Source organism: Alternaria infectoria (genome assembly GCF_024043175.1).
Source record: "Alternaria infectoria strain BMP 0036 chromosome Unknown scaffold_25, whole genome shotgun sequence".
In the NCBI taxonomy this organism is placed as follows: Eukaryota; Fungi; Ascomycota; class Dothideomycetes; order Pleosporales; family Pleosporaceae; genus Alternaria; species Alternaria infectoria.
Genome location: NW_026250714.1, coordinates 101,243 through 120,595, shown reverse-complemented (window position 1 = coordinate 120,595; position 19,353 = coordinate 101,243). Strand labels below are relative to the sequence as shown.

Here is a 19,353-nt window from a genome sequence, read left to right as displayed (position 1 = left end):
GAGAATACCAAGTTGTGTGGGTTGAGATGAAAGAGGAAGTCGCGCATGGCAGTTTACGCGACGCGTGCCTGCCGCGGGATAATGAATCAAAGAAGAGAATTTTGTGCATTGATGCAATCTACAGAGAGGAAATGTTATACCTACAAACGCCGTTGATGCTACATTATGTACATGCAATAGTATAGTTTACAGTCTGTTATACAGTCATACCGTCGTTAGTCATACTTTCTCATGCGGTAGCAACGGTGAGACCGGTGCCTTCCGCGTTGATGGCGACCTTGGCCGTGTCTCCGCTGCGAATCTCTCCACGGATGATTCTATCCGCCAGGCTGTTGCCGATCTCACGTGCAATGAGCCTGTTGAGCGGCCGAGCACCGAACTTCGGGTCGTAGCCTATATCACATAGCCACTGCTTGGCTTCGTCTGGACATTGTAGTACAATCCTACGGTCGTCCAGTCGCTGCTGCAGTTCCTTGAGACGGATGTCCACAATATCCCTGAGCGCTTCGCGTGACAGACGGCGGAAGATGATGAATTCGTCTAGACGGTTGAGGAACTCCGGTGGATATGTGGCGGACACAACATCCATCACAGCGCTGCGTACTGCGGGAGAGATTTCACTAGATTCCTTTCCAGCCGAGTCCAGCACGTCGTCACCAACGATGATATCAGCACCCAGGTTCGATGTCATGACGATGATGGTGTTGCGGAAGTCGACCTTGTGTCCTTGGGCGTCTGTGAGGAAGCCTTCGTCAAGTACCTGCAGCAGAAGCGTCGAAATATCCTTGTGAGCCTTCTCCCATTCATCGAACAGGAGGACCGCGTAGGGCTTCCGTCGGACAGCTTCGGTAAGCTGACCAGCGTCCTCGTATCCAACATAGCCTGCAGGTGAACCAATGAGGCGGGAAACCGTGTGCTTCTCACTGAACTCGCTCATGTCGAATCGAATGACGGCCTGAGGAGTGCTGAACAGATACTCCGCCAACCTCTTGCAAACCTCGGTCTTTCCTACACCTGTCGGTCCCAACATCATGAAAGAAGCGATGGGTCGGTTCTCGCCGGACAAGCCAGCTCTCTGCAGACGAATGGCGTTTGCAACGGACTTCAAGGCTTCGTCTTGGCCCTTGACGTATTGCCGTAGGGTGTCTTCCATGTGTATAAGCTTCTCACTCTCGCCCGAGTTGAGTTTGGAGAGCGGGATGCCGGTCGTGCGTGAAACCACGGATGCGATGTCGTCGGCAGTCACAGAGTCGTGTAGCAAGGAGCCCTGTCGGTTGGCGCCTGCAGTCACCTCCTCGTCTCTGGGGAGCTTCTGCTCCAACTCAGGGATCCTGCTGTACTGCAGCTCACCGGCTTTGGCAAAGTTTCCCTCTCGGCGAGCTTGTTCGAGCTCGAGCTTTGCCCTTTCAAGGTTCTCCTGCGCGTTCTTGATTTCGTCAAGCTCAGCCCGCTCCTTCTCCCATTTCTCGGTCAAGCCCTTGACTTCCTCTTGCTTTTGTTTCAAAGATTCCTCGAGGCGCTCACGTCGCTCTTTGCTGGCAATGTCTGTCTCCTTCCGCAGCGATTCCAGCTCGATTTGTATGGTCATGATCTGACGGTCTAGCTCTTGAATCGCATCGGGTTTGCTCTCTTGCTGGAGGCGCAGGGCACTCGCGGCTTCGTCTACCAAATCGATGGCTTTGTCGGGAAGGAAGCGGTCGGTGATGTATCGGTTGCTGTACGCAGCGGCGGCGACTAGGGCGTTGTCAGTAATGCGGACTCCGTGGTGAACCTCGTATCGCTCCTTGATGCCGCGCAATATGGAGATTGTGTCTTGTACGGTCGGCTCGCCAACTAGAATTGGTTGGAATCGTCTCGCAAGCGCCGCATCCTTCTCGATTTGTCGGTATTCGTTGAGCGTTGTTGCGCCGCAGAGTTGTAGCTCTCCACGGCTGAGGGCGGGTTTCAGAAGGTTGCTAGCATCGATGCTGCCCTCTGCCTTACCCAAACCCAGCAACGTGTGTAGTTCATCCACGAATAGTATGACACCCTTCTTCGCTTCTTCGACCTCTTTCAAGACGCTCTTGAGGCGCTCTTCAAAATCTCCGCGGAACTTTGCGCCGGCGATAAGTGACCCGAGGTCAAGAGATATGACGCGCTTGTCTTTGATCGACTCGGGCACGTCGCCTTTCACAATTCGCTGGGCCAGGCCCTCCAGGATGGCAGTCTTTCCTGTTCCCGCTGAGCCGATCAGGACTGGGTTGTTCTTCGTTCGTCTCGATAGGATCTGTATGGTACGTTGGATCTCGCCGTCTCGTCCGATAACTGGATCTAGCTTGCCGTCACGCGCTCGTTCGGTAAGGTCCACGCCATATTGTTCCAACGCAGGCTTTTCCGGCTCGCCACCCAGGTTCATGCGATGTGTTCCACCTGGAGGGTGTGGTCGGCCTCCGTTGGTGGCATAGCTTCGTGACGATATGAGTGGTCGTAGGAGTTTCTGCTGCTGAGGCAGTCGTATCGCGGAAGCATTGAGACATGAAGGCGATGTGCGGATGGGAAGTAATCGTGAGGTCGAGGGGGAGGCGATGCGCCTCGCGGCTATGCGTGCTCTACTGGTCAGCATGACGATGTCGGAGTCAAAAAGCAAGCAAAAGTCAATTTGGAGAAGATGGAGATGGTATCATTATATTCGTGATGGATGGCGGGAGCAAAGGCTTCGGCGAAGATGCGCGGTGGTTCGATAGATTTCTACGCGTCTATGAGTAAACACTCCAAACTTCCAGCATCCACAACCGACACGGATGGAAGCCAGGGCGCGCAGAAGAGCATATGTTCGTGTGGGTTTAATGCGCAAGATCTAGATGCATAAAGGTCGACATTAGTATGACTTGGTTGACTCTTCGTGTTCGTGACTGTCGCGGGCAGGGAGGGGCACGTGCTAGCGCCAAGGCTAGCGCGTTTTTCTCAGTGCAATTTCCTCCAGCCTCCATCAAAAACTGCAGCCGTCCCTCTTTCTCTCAACACAACACCTTCGATTCTCCCATACCATACTCGCTACCACATCTGCAACTATGGGTTTCACCGATCTCGTTTCCGAAGCAGGCCTGACTCTCCTGAACAACTATGTCAAGACCCGCAGCTACATTGTTGGGTAAGTTCCTACCCCGCCATACAACTCCCTCCGCTTTGTACCTTCCCTGCATTGCGCCGCACCCCCCAAGTTTTCATGATGAGAACAATTGGTCCGTGTTAATGAGGCGGCTTAAGACCCCGCTATCTGAATACAAAACCACGCGCTTGTCGCAACTCTGATCTATCTTCCCTCCTTCTGCCTCTTGTCCAGACACAATGAAGGAGTCATTGGCTAACATGCCCCAGCTACTCCCCATCGCAGGCCGATGTAAAGGTCTACCAGCAAATCAAGCAGATCCCCGCGCCTGAGAAGTACCCGTACGCATGGCGCTGGTACAACCACATGCTCACCTTCGAGGGCGAGTTCGACTCCCTTCCTGGTGACCCTACCAAGGACTTCACCGCCTACGGCCCCGAGTCCTCCGAGCTCACCCTCAACCCCGCCAAGGCACCTGAGAAGGAGGCTGAGGACGACGATGACGAGGTCGACCTGTTCGGCAGCGACGACGAGGAGGAGGACGCCGAGGCTGCCAGGATCAAGGAGGAGCGTCTGGCCGAGTACAACAAGAAGAAGGCCGGCAAGGTCAAGCCTGCTGCCAAGTCTATCGTCACTATGGACGTCAAGCCATGGGGTATGTGTCTTCCCATATTTGCCAATGGGCTTGCATGCTAACGTTGTTCAGATGACGAGACAAACATGGACGAGCTCAAGGCGAACGTTCTTTCCATCGAGAAGGAGGGTCTCGTCTGGGGTGCCTCCCAGCTTGTTGCTGTCGGTTTCGGTATCAAGAAGCTCCAGATCAACTTGGTCGTCGAGGACGACAAGGTCTCGCTCGACGAGCTCCAGCAACAGATCGAAGAGTTCGAGGACCACGTCCAGTCCACCGACATCGTTGCCATGCAGAAGTTGTAGATGCTTCTTGTTGGCGCGCCCTTTTTATGACCTTTTGATGAAGACTATGCATGATCATGACGGACGGTTTCACGTCTTTATGAGCAGTTGCTAGACGAATACCAAAAATCACGACATGGTAGAGATACCACTCCCACTGCGGGACAACAACACATCTTGCCATATGCACTTGTGACTTGATGTATCACATAGGACAGGCGTGGACGTAGTAACGGTAAGCCTGATGAGGGCGCGGCTCGTATAAGTACTGCCCAAGGTCGAGTGGTAACGGTAGGTGGGCTAGCGCAACGACACGTCTTAGCACTTGGGCCGCGACGCGGAGAATGGTGGCACCTAGGGCTGCCAAACCTAGACATCAGCGACTGCGACGTTGACTGCCTAACGTCGATGGACAAAGTCTGGCTCGGGGCCATGCCCCCTATATACAAAGCATGAGAGAAGGCTTGGCTCGCTGCTTTCTTAGTCATGGTCGACGTGCCTTCGGGGGTTCCACGGCGCCATGATGGCTAACCATACATCAATACCAACCACACAACGCGCCCCAAACGCCGCGATCAGCACCATCAGTCTGCAGGAATCCCAACAGTTGAGCATATAAAGTAGCATAGGATTTATACGAAACATTGGCAACATCCCTTATGACTCGCAAGACTCGCATGTTCCGCTCTAGCGAATAACAATGTCTCTTTCGTCGGTGCATTTTTATATCCCCGATGCTCGCGCTCTGGGATCAACATTGTTGTGGAGTTCGGCGCGGAGCAACGGACGTTCAACATACTATACTGACCGCTAAACATGCGCGGAGAATACAATATGTATAGCATCGGGTCGCAGTATCCGTTGTTGCATTGGACTCGTTGTAGTCATCTCGAACGACAAAGAACCGCTACACGCAAAAGATGACACAGCGAGATGCTAGCCCAGACAGCTTCGCACAGGTCCACGCCGGAGTTCTACAGAAAGACAACGAGAAGGATGGCGGTGTACTGTGTACAGGATCTTCGTCGAGCACAGCGGCCACTTCGACCTCACGTACCTCCCCACGCCAGACAAATCCTCAGACCGACGTCGAAGCTCTACGCCACGATGCCTCGTCCTTGAACCGCGTTCACACGTCAAAGAGCCAGCATTCGCAAACAGTCGGCGACAGCGCCCGTGGTGGTCTCGGTGTCTTCCGCAGCAGGTTTACTCGCTCTCGCCCACTACCAGCGTTCGGCGCAGGGAAACCGTACCCTCCTCCTCTCGGCAACCAAGAAGACTATGTCGTCGAATTCGATGGAGAAGATGACCCGTTGCATGCGCAGAATTGGGCGTTGGGGAAGAAGCTGTTTACTGCGCTTATGCTGGTACGTTAGGTCCTCCGGAAACAGGACGCGATAGCCTTCAGATGATGGATATAGACTGACCTGGTGTGCCATGCGGATAGGGATTCACGACAGTCACAGCTTCATTCGCTAGTTCGATATTCAGTACCGCGACGAGAGCTATCGAGCTACAGTTCAACGTCGGCTACGTTGTCGCTACGCTGGGCACATCATTGTACATCCTAGGATTCGCCACGGGACCCGTTCTCTGGGCACCGTTCTCAGAGCTCAAGGGAAGGAGATTGCCGCTTGTGGTGGCATCGTTTGGCTTCTCAGTCTTCAACATTGCGTGTGCGACGGCGAAAGACTTGCAGACCATCTTGATCTGTAGGTTCTTCGCGGGGTTCTTTGGCGCGTGTCCGATTACCGTGAGTACTTGTGCGATATCTTAATGGGTGAGACAAAGTGCTGATAGGGACATAGATTGTTGCAGCAGTTTTCGCCGACATGTTCGCCAATAGAACGCGTGGTATAGCAATCTGCCTGTTCAGCGTAATGGTCTTCACAGGTCCTTTCCTCGCTCCTTTCATCGGCGGCTTCATAGTCATGTCAAATTCCTGGCGATGGACTCAGTACCTTGTGTGAGCACTTCCCCCCTCCCTCCTCCCTCCTTTCCGAAAGGAACGTGTATACTAATCATTCCATCACAGCTCTTTCATGGGTTTCGCCTCCTTCACCCTCATGCTCCTCTTCCTCGACGAATCCTACCCACCCATCATCCTCGTCGCCAAAGCCGCCGAACTGCGCCGCCGCACAAAGAACTGGGGCATCCACGCCAAGCAAGAAGAGATTGAAGTCGATTTCCGCGAACTCATCGAGAAGAACTTTTCGAGGCCGCTTAGGATGCTGGTCACGGAGCGTATCGTGCTGCTGCTCAGTATCTATATCGCCTTCATTTACGGATTGCTCTATCTCTTCCTCACGGCGTATCCGATCGTATTCCAGGGCGTCCATGGTATGAACCCGGGTGTTGGTGGTCTTCCGTTCTTTGGAATGATCATTGGGGAGTTGTTTGCTGGCGTGTTTATCTTTGCGAGGCAGCCGGGATACCAGAAAAGGCTGGCTGCTAACAACAACGTCCCAATTCCTGAGTGGCGTTTACCAGAGGTCATTGTGGGTGGTGTCGCTTTCGCGGGGGGTTTGTTCTGGTTCGGATGGACCGGGTATCGCGCGGACATCCATTGGATCGTGCCTACGTGCTCTGGATTGCTCATCGGATTTGGTATCATGAGTATCTTTTTGCAGTCGTTCAACTATATCATCGATGCTTATCTCATGGTAAGAAGAACCCGGGTCTCCACATATCCAAGTCACTGCTGACATGTTATCTAGTTTGCCGCCTCGGCGATCGCAGCGAACACGTTCCTTCGCAGTATATGGGGAGCAGCGTTTCCTCTCTTTGCGAAGGAAATGTTTGAGGGTATGGGCGTGGAATGGGCTTCGACTTTACTTGGATGTTTCGCTGCTGCGATGATACCTGTGCCGATTTGGTTTTACCTCCAAGGTGCGAAGATCAGAGGCAAGAGCGCGTATGCGCCGACGAGCAAGCCCGCATCGGCACCTTCGGAGGAGTGAAGCAGAGGGGATGGGCAACGGATACATGAGCGCTGCTAGGACATCTGCACCGGCGTATGCAACTCAACGATAGCGAATTTGTACAAGTATTCGTGCCCCTGAAGAACATTGTATGTCGAGAAATAAATGCGTAGCCGACGAAGTTGACATCCGCAACATCCGCCACCACGCTACGCGCCACGCCGGCGGACCCTTCCTGCACTTCCACTTCTCCCCTGCGCAAGCGCCCTCGTGCCCAAAAACACCTCCAAACTCCACTTCCCTCTCACCAACTTTCCCTCAACGCATGACCCACCACCATCGTCCATCCATGGAAAACCCTACCCCGCATCTCTAACTGGCCCAGCACCTGTCGCAGATTGCGCGCTTACGCCACAGATGTCAACGGGCAAAGATCGGCTATTGGCCGGCAGTGCCGCCTTGTTTCACGCTGTCGATCTTTTTACCCCTGGGATGGTGGATGGTTATGGGAAAGGCGCATTCGCCTACATGCCTTAAATTAGATGGGAGATGCGATGGAGGGAGGGATCCTGGTAGGGTATGATGACATTGCGTGAGGCTGTGCTGAGGTTCTTGCTTTCTGTTACTTTCACTTCCGCTGTCTGTTTCTTGTTGCTTTCCTGGTGAACTTGCGCGGCGAGTCGAGACTTTTTCTTTAACGTCGTTCTGTTTGTTGCGCGCATTTGCGACTTTGCGACTGCGATTTGGACTTCGCGACACCACAACACGACTTTGCGCATGCTGGCCTGACGCGCTTACACTCCTTCGACAGCACCACAACCACCCGAACAGAGAAGAGAGAAGACACCACTATGGCGTTCAATTGCTCCACCGTCCCCGAGACGACAAACACCGACGCGGGAGTAGCAGGCGCAGGCGTACGTCCCCCCACCCCAATTCGACTCTCTCCCCCCAACTAACTCCGAACCTCACAGACCCTCCTCTCTTTCATAATAACCAACATCCTCTCCATCCTCCTCTCCGCTACCATCATCCTGCTCGGCCTGCGAAAATCCACCTCGGCTCCCATTTCGCGAAAGCTCCTCCAGTCCTTCTCCGACCAACAGATCCTAACGGGTATCGGCATCCAATCCGTCGGGCTAGCAAAGATGAAAACGATGGTGCCATACCACTTCTTCATCATCTGGCTCCTATCTCTGCTATCTACCGCCACAAACCTTGCTACGTTACTCGCACTCGTAAACGATTTCAAGAGGGACTGGGTGCTGCGGTGGATCAGACAGATACTCATGTTAGTGAACATGTTCCTGGGCATTTTGAGCGGGGTGTTCATTCTGCAGACGGTCATGAAAGATATGGAGCCAAGACTGCCGATCGCATGTGTGTGGGAGGTGGAAAGCAAAGGCACGAGTGGAAACGCCGCGCTTTCCATCGCAGGCACCATCGCCGTAATCGCAGGACAAGTCATTACCTTCGGCTTCGCAACATGGTACCTCCACAACCGCTCCAATCCCAAATGGCTCAAGACCGTCCAGGTCGTTGGTCTCTTCGCTTGTCTCGCCATGGGCGTCGGCGCGACCGTGCGCGTCGTTCTTGAATCCCAGGCTTTTGGTCATCCACCTGAGTCTGTGCATCTTGTTGGGCCCAGTGAAGGGAACTGGAGTTTTGGTCAACTGCTGCCGTTGCTGTTGTTGGCGCTGCCCGTCATTAGCACGATTGAGATTGCTAGGGGCGAGGAGCTCAAACCGAGGAGTAGGGTTGATGATGATAGTGTGCCGCTGTTTGCGGGCGGGAATGATATGGAGTTTCAGCCTAATCCGCTGGCGGGGAGTGCGACGAGTTTGTTTAGGAAGTAGAGGTAGGGAGTGGAGCTGAGGTTTACTGGCGTTCTGGATCGCGTAAATTTTGTATAGATACCCTGCAACAGAGATTTGCAAATACAAGGCTCTCCTCGTTATCTACGTGATGCATGTTTCTTAATTGCAAGTGCAAGTAGGCGGAAGTTTGTTGTTATATCATGCGTCGTACCTGCGATGATGTACACGATTGACTAGTTATCGATTGGTTACCAAAGAACCCCACAACCAAGATACCAGATACTTCCTAGCGCATTTTATGTATTTATACAAGAGCACCTCGCTCGCACTCCTAATCAGCACATAACACCCCATCATGGCTTTCTTCGCGCCCCAACTCCAAATCGTCTCCGACCTCCACTTGGAGACTCCCATGAACAACCCACAATACTCACACATCAACCTCAAGGTCACTGGCAGCGCACTACTCCTACTCGGAGACATAGGCCTAGTCCGACACGAAGGTCTTTTCACATTCCTCCGCAATCTCCTCGACCAAAACCGCGGCTGCCGCATATTCTACGTCCTCGGCAACCACGAAGCTTACCAAACAACTCTTGAGCATGCCGTCGAACGCATGCGAGACTTTGAAAACACCGCAAAACAAGACTTCGGTGGTCGCTTCCGTCTCCTCTTCCGCGACCGCTACGATCTCAACGAAAACGTGACAATACTAGGCTGTACGCTCTGGAGCGACATCCGACCTGAGCAGGCCGCTGAAGTCGGATCTAGAATGACGGATTATAATGAAGAGCGCGGTATACAGGACTGGACGGTGGAGAGAAGCTGCACAGAGCACACCCGAGACCTAGAGTGGTTGAACACGCAAGTCCATCAAATCCAAGAGAACGAACCGCATCGGAGCGTCATCATAGCGACACATCACTGCCCTACCACCGATCCCCGCGCGACTGACCCGAGACATGCGGCTAGTACGATGAACTCTGGTTTCGTGTCTGATTTGTCGACAGAGATATGTTGGACTTCATCGGCTGTGAAAGTATGGGCATACGGTCATACGCATTACAGTTGTGCGTTTCGGGATGAAGGGACGGATATGTTGGTTGTGTCGAATCAAAAGGGTTATGGGGGGATAGCGGGAAGTGGTGGAAGGGGGAGGGGAGTTAAGACGGTGGTTGTTGAGCAGAGGGGGGATAGGTGGGAGGTTTTGGATGTGGGTCAAGTTTTGAAGCAGAAGGAGGGAGGGAAAGACGATGAAGTGAAGTCAGACATGACAATGACGAAATCGAACGGAACGGGAGATACGGATATAGTATCAGGCGATCACGTCAAGCCAAAGACAGGTCTATTCAGTCAAGCAGGCAAGCGAGTCAAAGCACTACTCCAACAAGCGCACTCCAAGTAGATTTGTATAGCAAGCTGTATATGAAAAGATTATTCCTTCATGCAACACATTATAACATTACCGATATAACCCTGCAAAAGCTTCGATGTGCCAGACCAACCCAATGTAGTCCCTCCAACCTAATCACCCATGACACCTTTAATAACACCCAGAACGCCAGCATCAGCTCCCAAACCACGCAAGATAAGGAAACACCCTTCCATACGACCAACGCCTCCGCAAGAAAAGAAAAACTCCACTGCCCATCCCTGCGCCACGCCTGATATGCTGATTACTATTCCTGCATCCATTCGTCGTCCATCTACCGCCTGACCTCGAAATCCCGAAACGTAACCTTCTGATCCGTAACATCACTCCCACTATCACAGCCATCCCTCGGACTAACACTCGGCGTCGCATTCCCATCCGTCAGCGCAAAAATACCCATAACCGTGCCCGTAAAGTCCCTCGCACTCAACATCCTCGTATCCACGACATCAACCTGATTCCACCGCCTATCTCTTTCCGGGTCGCGGAACTCGAGGGCATACCGCTCTTCTGCGGCTATGATGCGGAGGTCAACGGCGGTGGAAGAACGGGAAACGGGTTCGGGGTAGGAGGCGGTGTATTCGTAGTCTTTGGATGCGTCGACGAAGTGGACGTGGATGAGGCGGGTGGAGAGGCAGACGGAGATGCTGGCGTGGCGGAGGGGGTCTTTGTAGATGGTTAGGCCGCCGATGGCGTTGGAGTGGGTGGCTTCGTTGTCGAGGAGGACGGTGGCTGTTGCGATGGTTGTTATGCTTCGTTGGCGGCGGGCGAGGAGAGCTAGGGGTGCTGATGCGGCGGAGAGGCTCGAGGTCGTGGGTGTGAGGGTTATTGAGGAAGCTTTCTTGTAGGGCCGTCGCAAGGGCTTGTGCAGGTATACGTCGTCGATGTGAGGCTTGAGTTGCCGGACGTTCTTGAGCAACTGTGCAGCGGCGAAACCCATCTGCACTGTGCGCGGTGTGCTGAACGACATCTGTGGCTGCTCTATCGTGGGCCATTCGTCCTGCTGCCACTCGACTGTTGTGAGAAAGGTCTCGCGACCCATCGGTGCGGACTCCTGGTCTCCCCGTACTCCTAAAACTGCCGCCCACCATTCACCATTCACGTCTTGGAAGATCTCACCGTGGCCGATATTCTGCACATACTCGTTCGTGCCATCTGCTGTCAGTACAGGATTATGCGGACACCGCTCATACGGGCCCCATATATCTCTCGAGCGTGCCATTGATAGCATGTGGTGTGCGAACGTTCTGCCTTGTGCTACAAGTAAGTAATACCAGCTATCCTTCTTGTAGATGTGGGGGCCTTCGGCATCGCCATCTGGAAAGGCACCCAAGATTTCTCGGGTCTCAGATAAGGCTTGTCCGGTATTCACATCGATCTCAAATTGCTTGATCGTGCAAGTAGGCTCCCTTATGCGGTTCATCATCCATGAGCCTTGGATGTAGGCGCGATTATCGTCATCGAAATAGAGAGAAGGGTAAATGCCGTAGAACTCAAAGGGTATCGCATCGCTCCAGACATCCGACCAGATGTCTCTTGTGTGAATTAGGAAATTGTCTGTTCGCCAGTTGTTGCTTTCGGGATAGCAGTTTGTACAGACGATGTAAAAGACGCCGTCGTGATAACGAATTGTGGGTGCGAATAGGCCTCCGGATGCTACCATGACATTGCCGTCATCAAGCGGCATGGCGGTCGTGACAGCATTGCTCAAGTCGAGTTGTGAGGATCTATTGATTGCGTTTCCTAGAACGCTTCAGCCGATGCCCACGTCTTCGCAGTATGCGCACAGAAACGAACCAATGTGTTTCCAGTCTTGCAGATTTGTTGATGCATATATCGGGATACCTGGGAATAGATGAAAAGAAGAAGTTGCGAGATAGTAGATTCCGTTCACAAGGACGACAGATGGATCAGGAGCGAAGCCAGGTATAATGGGATTCCGGAACATGCTTCAGGCTTTCAGTGTGCACAGTGAGACAGCGAGACAGCGATCGAGAGGTTTGCAAAGTTCGGAGGATGACGCGACGTGGACTGAGTCGCGTCGAGCGGTTCCGATCGGAGAGAATTACCAATTGCGGGCTTGATAGCAAAGTGGATTCGGTGTTCGGTGTCGGGTTGGATTGCTACTGCCTTAAGTTGGAATCCCACTCTGTCGTGCTGTATTACTCCATGGAGAAATCTGCGTCCCGTGTTTTGCGCCTCCGTTTCACCACGGAGAAATATGGAGCGCTATACCAAAACCGTAACGGAGTCGCTCGCTCCACCGCCCATTCGGCTGTAATCCGCGAGCCACTATCCCCGGCAGTTGACAAATCGTAAGTAGCGCGTATGCATGATTCGGGGGTCGCCATTTCGCCGTGGAGGAATTCTAGGCTACGTCGAACGCTGATGCGAGTGCAGACGAGTAGGTGGCTCCGCGACGCGAGTATAAGTATCGCGACTGCAACGACGTTTCCATGTACTTCTAGCGCATTATTGAGGTTGCGAGCGATTTTTTCTTTCTGGCTTTTCGTTACCGCACTGATGATGCTTAATGTTGGAGGGGTCGGATGAGGAGACTGCCCACGACAAAAACGCACCAATACGGACCAGGGATCACAAACGTTATCATGAAAGCCTAGGTCTTCGCGATCTTGGGCAGCGAAAGCGAACGTTTGCTTGGTAGATGTTTCTTCGGGTTTCTCTCGGATCGGTGGGTCGACTATTTCGGGACGGATGTTTTCTCATCTTCCCGCTTCCGATCAACTATGGTTTCGAGCTTGCTTTGGTCGGCAGCATCATCCCTATTCCCGCATCCTTGGATCATTCGAATCGAACGACAGCTAACGGCGCCGTTGAGACAAGCGCATTCGATCGGCAAGTACCTAATGCTGCGATAAGTGTCGGTATCTTCATGGCTGCATTTGACGATGACTGTGTCGCAGACAAGATCGGTCGTCACAAGGTAGCCTTTCTTGGTCGTTTGTATTGTATTGATGGAATCTTCTTCCAGGGTCTCGACAGCTACAGTGTGCTGCTTTCATGCGAAAAGCTCATCGGCGCACTGGATACGGCTTTGGGCAGTCGCTCGCTTCCGTATGTGTTGCGGAAATCATATCCGACAATCTGCGGGGTATGTGTTTGACTTGGTGGTGGATTAATTGGCCTTGTTTCGTAGGTTGGGCGACAACACTACTCCTGCTAGGATGCCATGATCGTTGCCGGCCAATGGTCTTGCGTACACGCCGGCTATGGTGATTCATACATTAGAACTGACTGGGGATGTCGCGCGCTCGCCCTTCCTCAACTACCGCTCCCAGTGCTGATGGCCGCCATGGGCACGTTACACCTTCCCGAGTCTCATGTATAGCTGATGTTTCACGGACAGCATGTGAAAGCCATGGTGGCTCTTTGGAAGTTTAACGAGCGAAATTGCGAGTTTGTACCATTGCACAAAAGGTGGCAGTACAAAGGGAGGGCGAAATACGATCCGAGGGTACGTCGCATATCGAACGCTTCAAAAGCGTGAACTTGCGCTTCACACTGACAGTACGTCTGGACCATATTGCCGAGTAGTCTAAAAGCCGCGATTGTAGTCGAGCTCCTGGGAGACGCGAGAATCCAGTCTAGATAGCACATCCAAGAGGGTGAGGAACAATGATTTCGCACGTTCCTTCAGGGATGTGTTATCGGTCTCTTGTACAATGTTGAGTAGAGTCGCTCCCATGCGTCGAATCATTTGCACCTGCCATGCTGTCAGTGATACTGCTTGGACGAACATAAAGTAAACCTACGCAAGGCTCTCCATTCACTTGAAGGGACTCGAAGGATGCTTCTGATAGTATGCGGACCATGTCACTAGCAACATCGATCTTTCTCAACGCAATCCCGTATGCCCGGCCAGGAACGCCTAAGTGCTCAGCCACTCCACCATCGTAGAATCTCTGGAGCAGCACTAGCTTCAGACAGTAGTAGGTGACACATAGATTTACTCTTTGGATATCAAAAGCTCGTTGAATCCTGGCCATGGTTGCTGGATCAGATGCATTCGTGGTGTCTGGCACCTTGACATCAAATCGGAAGTGATCGATCATGCCGATGAACTCGAGGTAGTCAGTGATGACTATCGTGTGTTGAGGGCCAACCAACGCAGAGCCATCCGTAATTCCTTCGTTCCAAACATCCAAAGTGTCGAACTTGATGATTATGTCGGATGCTTTCGTCCACAGGTCTTGGCAGAGATCAAATCCCTGGCTGACCATGCTCTCTATATCGAGAGCGTTTGGAGTGGTCGAGTAGTCCAGCAGAGGCGCATCGGATGACGGACGGCGCCAGTAAGATGTGGTGATTTTAGCTCCTACACAAAGGCGATGAAGCGATATTGGACGACTGATTAGGATGGATGCGGACCTGTCGACAGCATGGATCTGCCAGAAGATGTTCTTCAACAGATGTTCCTCCACTGGGTCAAGATTCTGGAATGAAGATTCTTCGTAGAGCCGCATTTCTTGTGTCAGGTGTATAGCTTCCCCTAGTATGTGCCAGGATAACCGCGTCTTTCCGATAGCACGCAAGGCGTTGGCATGGTAGAATCTCGTCACCAAAGCGGTATAGTCGGGCTGCTCGATGTCTTCAAAATTTATGTCAGGTCAGCCAAAGTCTACGTCCAGAACGTTGAGAACGTTTCACAAACCGTAATCTTGATGTAGCTTCAGCGTCTCGCGTGATGCTGTAAGGAATTGACGTCCAATCTCTTCCCGCATCGGGAAAACGGACGCAGGTAGCATGAGAGCCGTGCACGCACAAATCGCTGTCAGGAGTGTGCGGTTGCGTAATGACGCAACATCTCCAAAATCGAGACATAGTGATTGCGATGTTGATGAAGGACTGAGAACGCCGTGGGCTCCATCACCTTCCAAGAGGGGCACCATGGCGCGAATGGACGGTTCGTGAACAGTGGGTGCTATAGGAAAGAGGTAATGCATATACAAGGTGATCAACTGATCCGCAATAATATGGGGCGCAAGCCCTGTCTGTAGTTGCACGTGAGGTGAGGACTGTGAGCGTCTCGCCGCATTCGAAGAAGCGCCTCTTGACGAAATTGTCGGGGTTTGCGCTTGAATTGTGGTATTGCCAGAGCAGATATCGCGTTGGTGCGCCTGGCCCCCTGTAGCTGACATCGATCCATGATCAGAAATTCTGAAGGTCGGTTGCGTGGTCGCATCTCGTTTGCGCTTTGGTCCTCTCTTCTGAGGTGCTATGGTGTACACACACTCCAATCGAGAGATATGGCAATTTGAACATGGTGTAGATATCGCATCGCACTGACGGTGTTAGCGAAGTTTCTAGAAGTACTTTCTTCCCGTTGCATGTGCGTTCAATGTCTCACCCTGACTTTGCGACGTTTGCAGGCATCGCAGGCTCTTTTTGTGACAGGTGCGTTCGACCTGGTGGTGTCATCAGGCACATTCACATCACCATATGAAGCGTCTGGAAGTTCGTCAAGAGATGTCATCGGATGTGTTGTGGCTCCTGATAACTATAAGGTGCGGGCTGGATGGTCGCAGGGGTAAATCTCCGTGGAGAAATGAGGATGGGGAAATTCGAGATATTCCGCGGTCGGCGAAACTCCGAAGGTAGGCCACATTGAGCGATAGCGCACCCACCCCTGCATATGACGTCGCGACGCTGTTCATGCACTGCGACTTGTTAAAGTCCTTTTGCTGTCGCGGACGTCGTCAAGCATGAGTAAAAAGCGATGAGGGACGAATTGAGATCGACTCAGTGAAGTGATAGGGGACGCCAGTTCCACATCCCTTTCTTCCAAGGTTCCCGATCTCCCGAGGTCCTTACGCCCAGCCTCCCGAGCAGCGCAACATGTCATCTCATGGCGCTCGTGCTGGCGCGACGCAATTCTTGCATCGATCTCTTAAATGGAGAGTAGCGCTGATGGAATAACTCCAGGGAGTGTATGAAGGATGGTCTGATCTGATCTGTAGGTATTGAGGATGTTGTAAAGGTCAAAGCAGAAGTTGCTCAAAGAAAGAACATGTTGATACTGCTGTTGACCTAGCTTTCTCTTCTTTTCTTCTGACCATCATGGATTACGACAGTGAATAAATGACATCGAGTCCAATCAGGTTTCAGCAGTGACATAATGACGATGCCGTAGGTAAGGTACAGCTTGAGGTAGCCCGGCTGTCGTTGAGCCAATCGTCGTCGACCAGTGACTTACCGAAGATTTCGACGCTAACATTCAGAAAGGCCTCTACGTCTGCAATTGCTTCCAGATGCTATGAAAAGTTGCAGGAGGTGCGAATGTTTACAAATATTGCGAACAATGGCTACCCCATGGATGGATAGCACCATCTTATCATGGCACGTTGTCCATTCAACACCGAGCGCGCCCGCCTCCACACGCAGAGACGACGTTCTAGACACGACGAAGCAGTACGAAGGATCTTCCAGCAGGAAACGTGTCTTTTCCGGCTTGCTTCGTAACGACCACGACGTGACTGTTACTGTTTTTCGAGTGCTTATGCATGAAGCTACCTCTTGGGACAGGGCCGCATAATTCGCGACGCTATCAACCGTTGTGCATCGAGTCTGTGCCTTACGATACCCATACTATATTCCTTGTTCAAGGATGCAGGTCGAGGCAAATGAATTGGTACTGCTGGAATGTCCAACCTCATGTTCGGTAGCCGTTAGACTTGAAGCAATATGGACGCTTTTAGCCTACTTTCCCGAAGGAACGTGATACGCGTACCCGTGCCGCAAGTTGATGTGTCGACCACACAGCAAACCGGGGGGACGACTGGATCAAGAGTCTCGTATTTGTCGGTGGCGTGAAAAGAAGGGGCAACAGCGCGCGATGAGTACGTGCAGTGGATGATGAAACATGATGCCAAAGTACGGTCACCAGAACAGCATTCCTTCCGACGAACAACAGGCCAGTGAACAGTAGCATCGAATGGAACGTGTTCCACCCAAGACGTTTCCAGATGGTATCATCGGCTGTGCTTCGGTCTCTTCGCTCCCCGATTTCGACGCCACAGAACCCAATCTCGAGCCTCTCTTTTGTTGATACCAGTGCTCCCCATGCCCTTGTCCGGGTTGAGGTCTGGATTTCGACAGCCGGTCGTGTTGGATAGGATCATGCGCTCATAGCCGCATTGCAGGTCGCTTAATAGTGACATGCTCTAGCCTCGGAATCTTGCCGTCATCGTACAGGGTGAGCCTTCTACTCAGGGAGGTAGTGCGTGTTTCAGCCTTCAGTATGAATGCAGTTGAACATGCAAAGCGGTTTGTAGTCGGGGTCCGCCTTGTATCCGCCGCTACACCACCTAGCTCGGTATTGCATGCTTGGGAAGTGTTCCTGAACAGAAGTGGATATTTCGCATATGGTAAGAGGCACTGTAGATTGCGATGCTTTCCAGGTCGTTCGGCGCATATCTGCCATTGAGATAGGGGAAGAACGATGGGGACGGCTAATGCCCGGCACGCTATGCTGATTTGATCGCTAGCGCGGGCGGCTAGTGGCGTGCCGTTCCCGAAGCTGCCCAGGTGCCAGGTGGAGTTCACACACTTTCACCCACGTCTGCGCCCCAACACAGCTCAATACCTGTCGCTATGCAGGCTCTGGCCCCCCATCTTCTGGGAAATACACATTTGCCGACTTATGACTTTTTGCGTTAGAGCGTCATGATGCCTCTGCTAGCACTGCATCGCCCACACTGCAGCCTTGACGCGACTGTGTGGCTCACGCCTTGGCTTTCTTTTATTATGCCCGAGGCTGAGCGTGCCTGGGGTAGCACCAGTCTGCGACGCCTCGATGAGTACTATTTCTCGACAACGTGGTCGCACAAGATCAGTAGCCTGAAAACCAAGGTGTCACGAGGCGGGCAGCTGCGGAGTGCACAGGCGAGTGTTGGTTGATGATCGGCCCGCCATACCTCTGCGTCGGCCAGACAGTTCTTCCCGATACACCTGCGCGAACCGAGGAATCTGATGGGTCTACGGGTTTCAAGATCACGTTCAGTCTAAGAGTGCCCTGGTTTATTTGCAGCATGCAACCGTTATCCCAGGCTATGTCAATCGCCATCCAGCCAAGTTGAAGGTAGAGTTCTACCTGTCCTACGTGGATCCAGCCCTAAACTATACCGAATGCTGCTTAATACGCTATTGTGTATCTGTACATCGGGTATCTTACCGACACGTCACCAGATCAAGCATGCGAGGCTTGGTTCGCACCGTAACAAAATCGATTAGCGTTGTTCTTTCGTGCAGCAGAGCCGAACTACGTAGGTCATCTAGGAAAACCCCACGCGTCCATTGTGTCAGTCACGTAGGGAGAGACCTTCCGCAGATGATTCGCAGGGGTCGATGACTGGGAGGCCTGGCGCCGCGACCCTGAACCAGTGTTGCTGCAAGACATGAAGACCTCCCCGAACAGGTGGAACGTTAAGACCTTCGTGGAGGGTCAATCTATCCAATGCGGTCAACTCATCTGCCCGCGACCGCAGGCTCAGGTCACCGAGCCTCATCGAATACCGACTGTGTGGCACGGTATCTATTGTCATAGCCACCTCTGCATAGGGGATAGCTTTGAGCATGCGATTGCTTCATCATTGGAGAGCCACTACCACGAGATGCGCACGACTCGCTTCTCTGGCACCTTGGTGCACACACAGTTCAATGTCCCTCGGGAGGATTTTCAAACAGAATTGGCGCTCAACGACACGCATATTTGGTTTGCGGGCTACCCGGTATACGCTAGGCTTGATGAAGCATGTATGTTCGCCTGTAAGCCTTCAGCCCCCATGTTTCCATTCAAGGCACTTCCGGCGCGATGGGTGCATTATTCCCTGTTCATGCAGAGCCAAGCATCAGCTCGACGCCTAGTCTAGCAGCCACCTGCATCGCGGATACGCCTACAATGGAGTGGATCCAACCACCATCGTTCTTACATCAAACCTGGTTCAGACTGGAGCTATCTGATCGCCCATCATTCTATATAACATGTGCTTCTCCATGTCTACTTCCGCACTCCATCCCACGTTCACAACATCACACAACACAATGTTTCAGCCTTCGACTCAAGCTCTCGCACCGTGCCCACCACAATCACCTCCTACCGAAGACATGGTCGTTGGGCCAGGTATCACCTTCTTATCGACTGGTTCGCATGGGGAACAAAAG

At 52.6% G+C, this 19,353-nt stretch overlaps 7 protein-coding genes across 7 annotated transcripts; 4 read left to right on the top strand and 3 right to left on the bottom strand.

Annotated features, from left to right (window-relative positions):
- Positions 1-229: 229 nt before the first annotated feature.
- HSP78 (chaperone ATPase hsp78) lies at positions 230-2,395 on the bottom strand (the record flags this gene model as incomplete). The annotated part of the gene is made up of 1 exon (XM_051500911.1): positions 230-2,395. One exon carries the CDS (start codon positions 2,393-2,395, stop codon positions 230-232), a length of 2,166 nt encoding a protein of 721 aa, XP_051348854.1.
- Positions 2,396-3,050: 655 nt separating this feature from the next.
- On the top strand, positions 3,051-4,024 carry J4E92_009564 (uncharacterized protein; the record flags this gene model as incomplete). The annotated part of the gene is made up of 3 exons (XM_051500910.1): positions 3,051-3,130; positions 3,358-3,743; positions 3,795-4,024. 3 exons carry the CDS (start codon positions 3,051-3,053, stop codon positions 4,022-4,024), a joined length of 696 nt encoding a protein of 231 aa, XP_051348853.1.
- Positions 4,025-4,923: 899 nt separating this feature from the next.
- Positions 4,924-6,708, top strand: J4E92_009563 (uncharacterized protein; the record flags this gene model as incomplete). The annotated part of the gene is made up of 4 exons (XM_051500909.1): positions 4,924-5,370; positions 5,523-5,715; positions 5,864-5,969; positions 6,039-6,708. 4 exons carry the CDS (start codon positions 4,924-4,926, stop codon positions 6,706-6,708), a joined length of 1,416 nt encoding a protein of 471 aa, XP_051348852.1.
- Positions 6,709-7,775: 1,067 nt separating this feature from the next.
- Positions 7,776-8,780, top strand: J4E92_009562 (uncharacterized protein; the record flags this gene model as incomplete). The annotated part of the gene is made up of 2 exons (XM_051500908.1): positions 7,776-7,841; positions 7,899-8,780. The coding sequence occupies 2 exons, from the start codon at positions 7,776-7,778 to the stop codon at positions 8,778-8,780; spliced, it is 948 nt and encodes a 315-aa protein (XP_051348851.1).
- Positions 8,781-9,096: 316 nt separating this feature from the next.
- J4E92_009561 (uncharacterized protein) lies at positions 9,097-10,146 on the top strand (the record flags this gene model as incomplete). Its single annotated transcript, XM_051500907.1, has 1 exon — positions 9,097-10,146. The coding sequence occupies one exon, from the start codon at positions 9,097-9,099 to the stop codon at positions 10,144-10,146; it is 1,050 nt and encodes a 349-aa protein (XP_051348850.1).
- Positions 10,147-10,447: 301 nt separating this feature from the next.
- On the bottom strand, positions 10,448-11,860 carry J4E92_009560 (uncharacterized protein; the record flags this gene model as incomplete). Its single annotated transcript, XM_051500906.1, has 1 exon — positions 10,448-11,860. One exon carries the CDS (start codon positions 11,858-11,860, stop codon positions 10,448-10,450), a length of 1,413 nt encoding a protein of 470 aa, XP_051348849.1.
- Positions 11,861-13,729: 1,869 nt separating this feature from the next.
- J4E92_009559 (uncharacterized protein) lies at positions 13,730-14,657 on the bottom strand (the record flags this gene model as incomplete). Its single annotated transcript, XM_051500905.1, has 2 exons — positions 13,730-13,897; positions 13,947-14,657. The coding sequence occupies 2 exons, from the start codon at positions 14,655-14,657 to the stop codon at positions 13,730-13,732; spliced, it is 879 nt and encodes a 292-aa protein (XP_051348848.1).
- Positions 14,658-19,353: the final 4,696 nt, after the last annotated feature.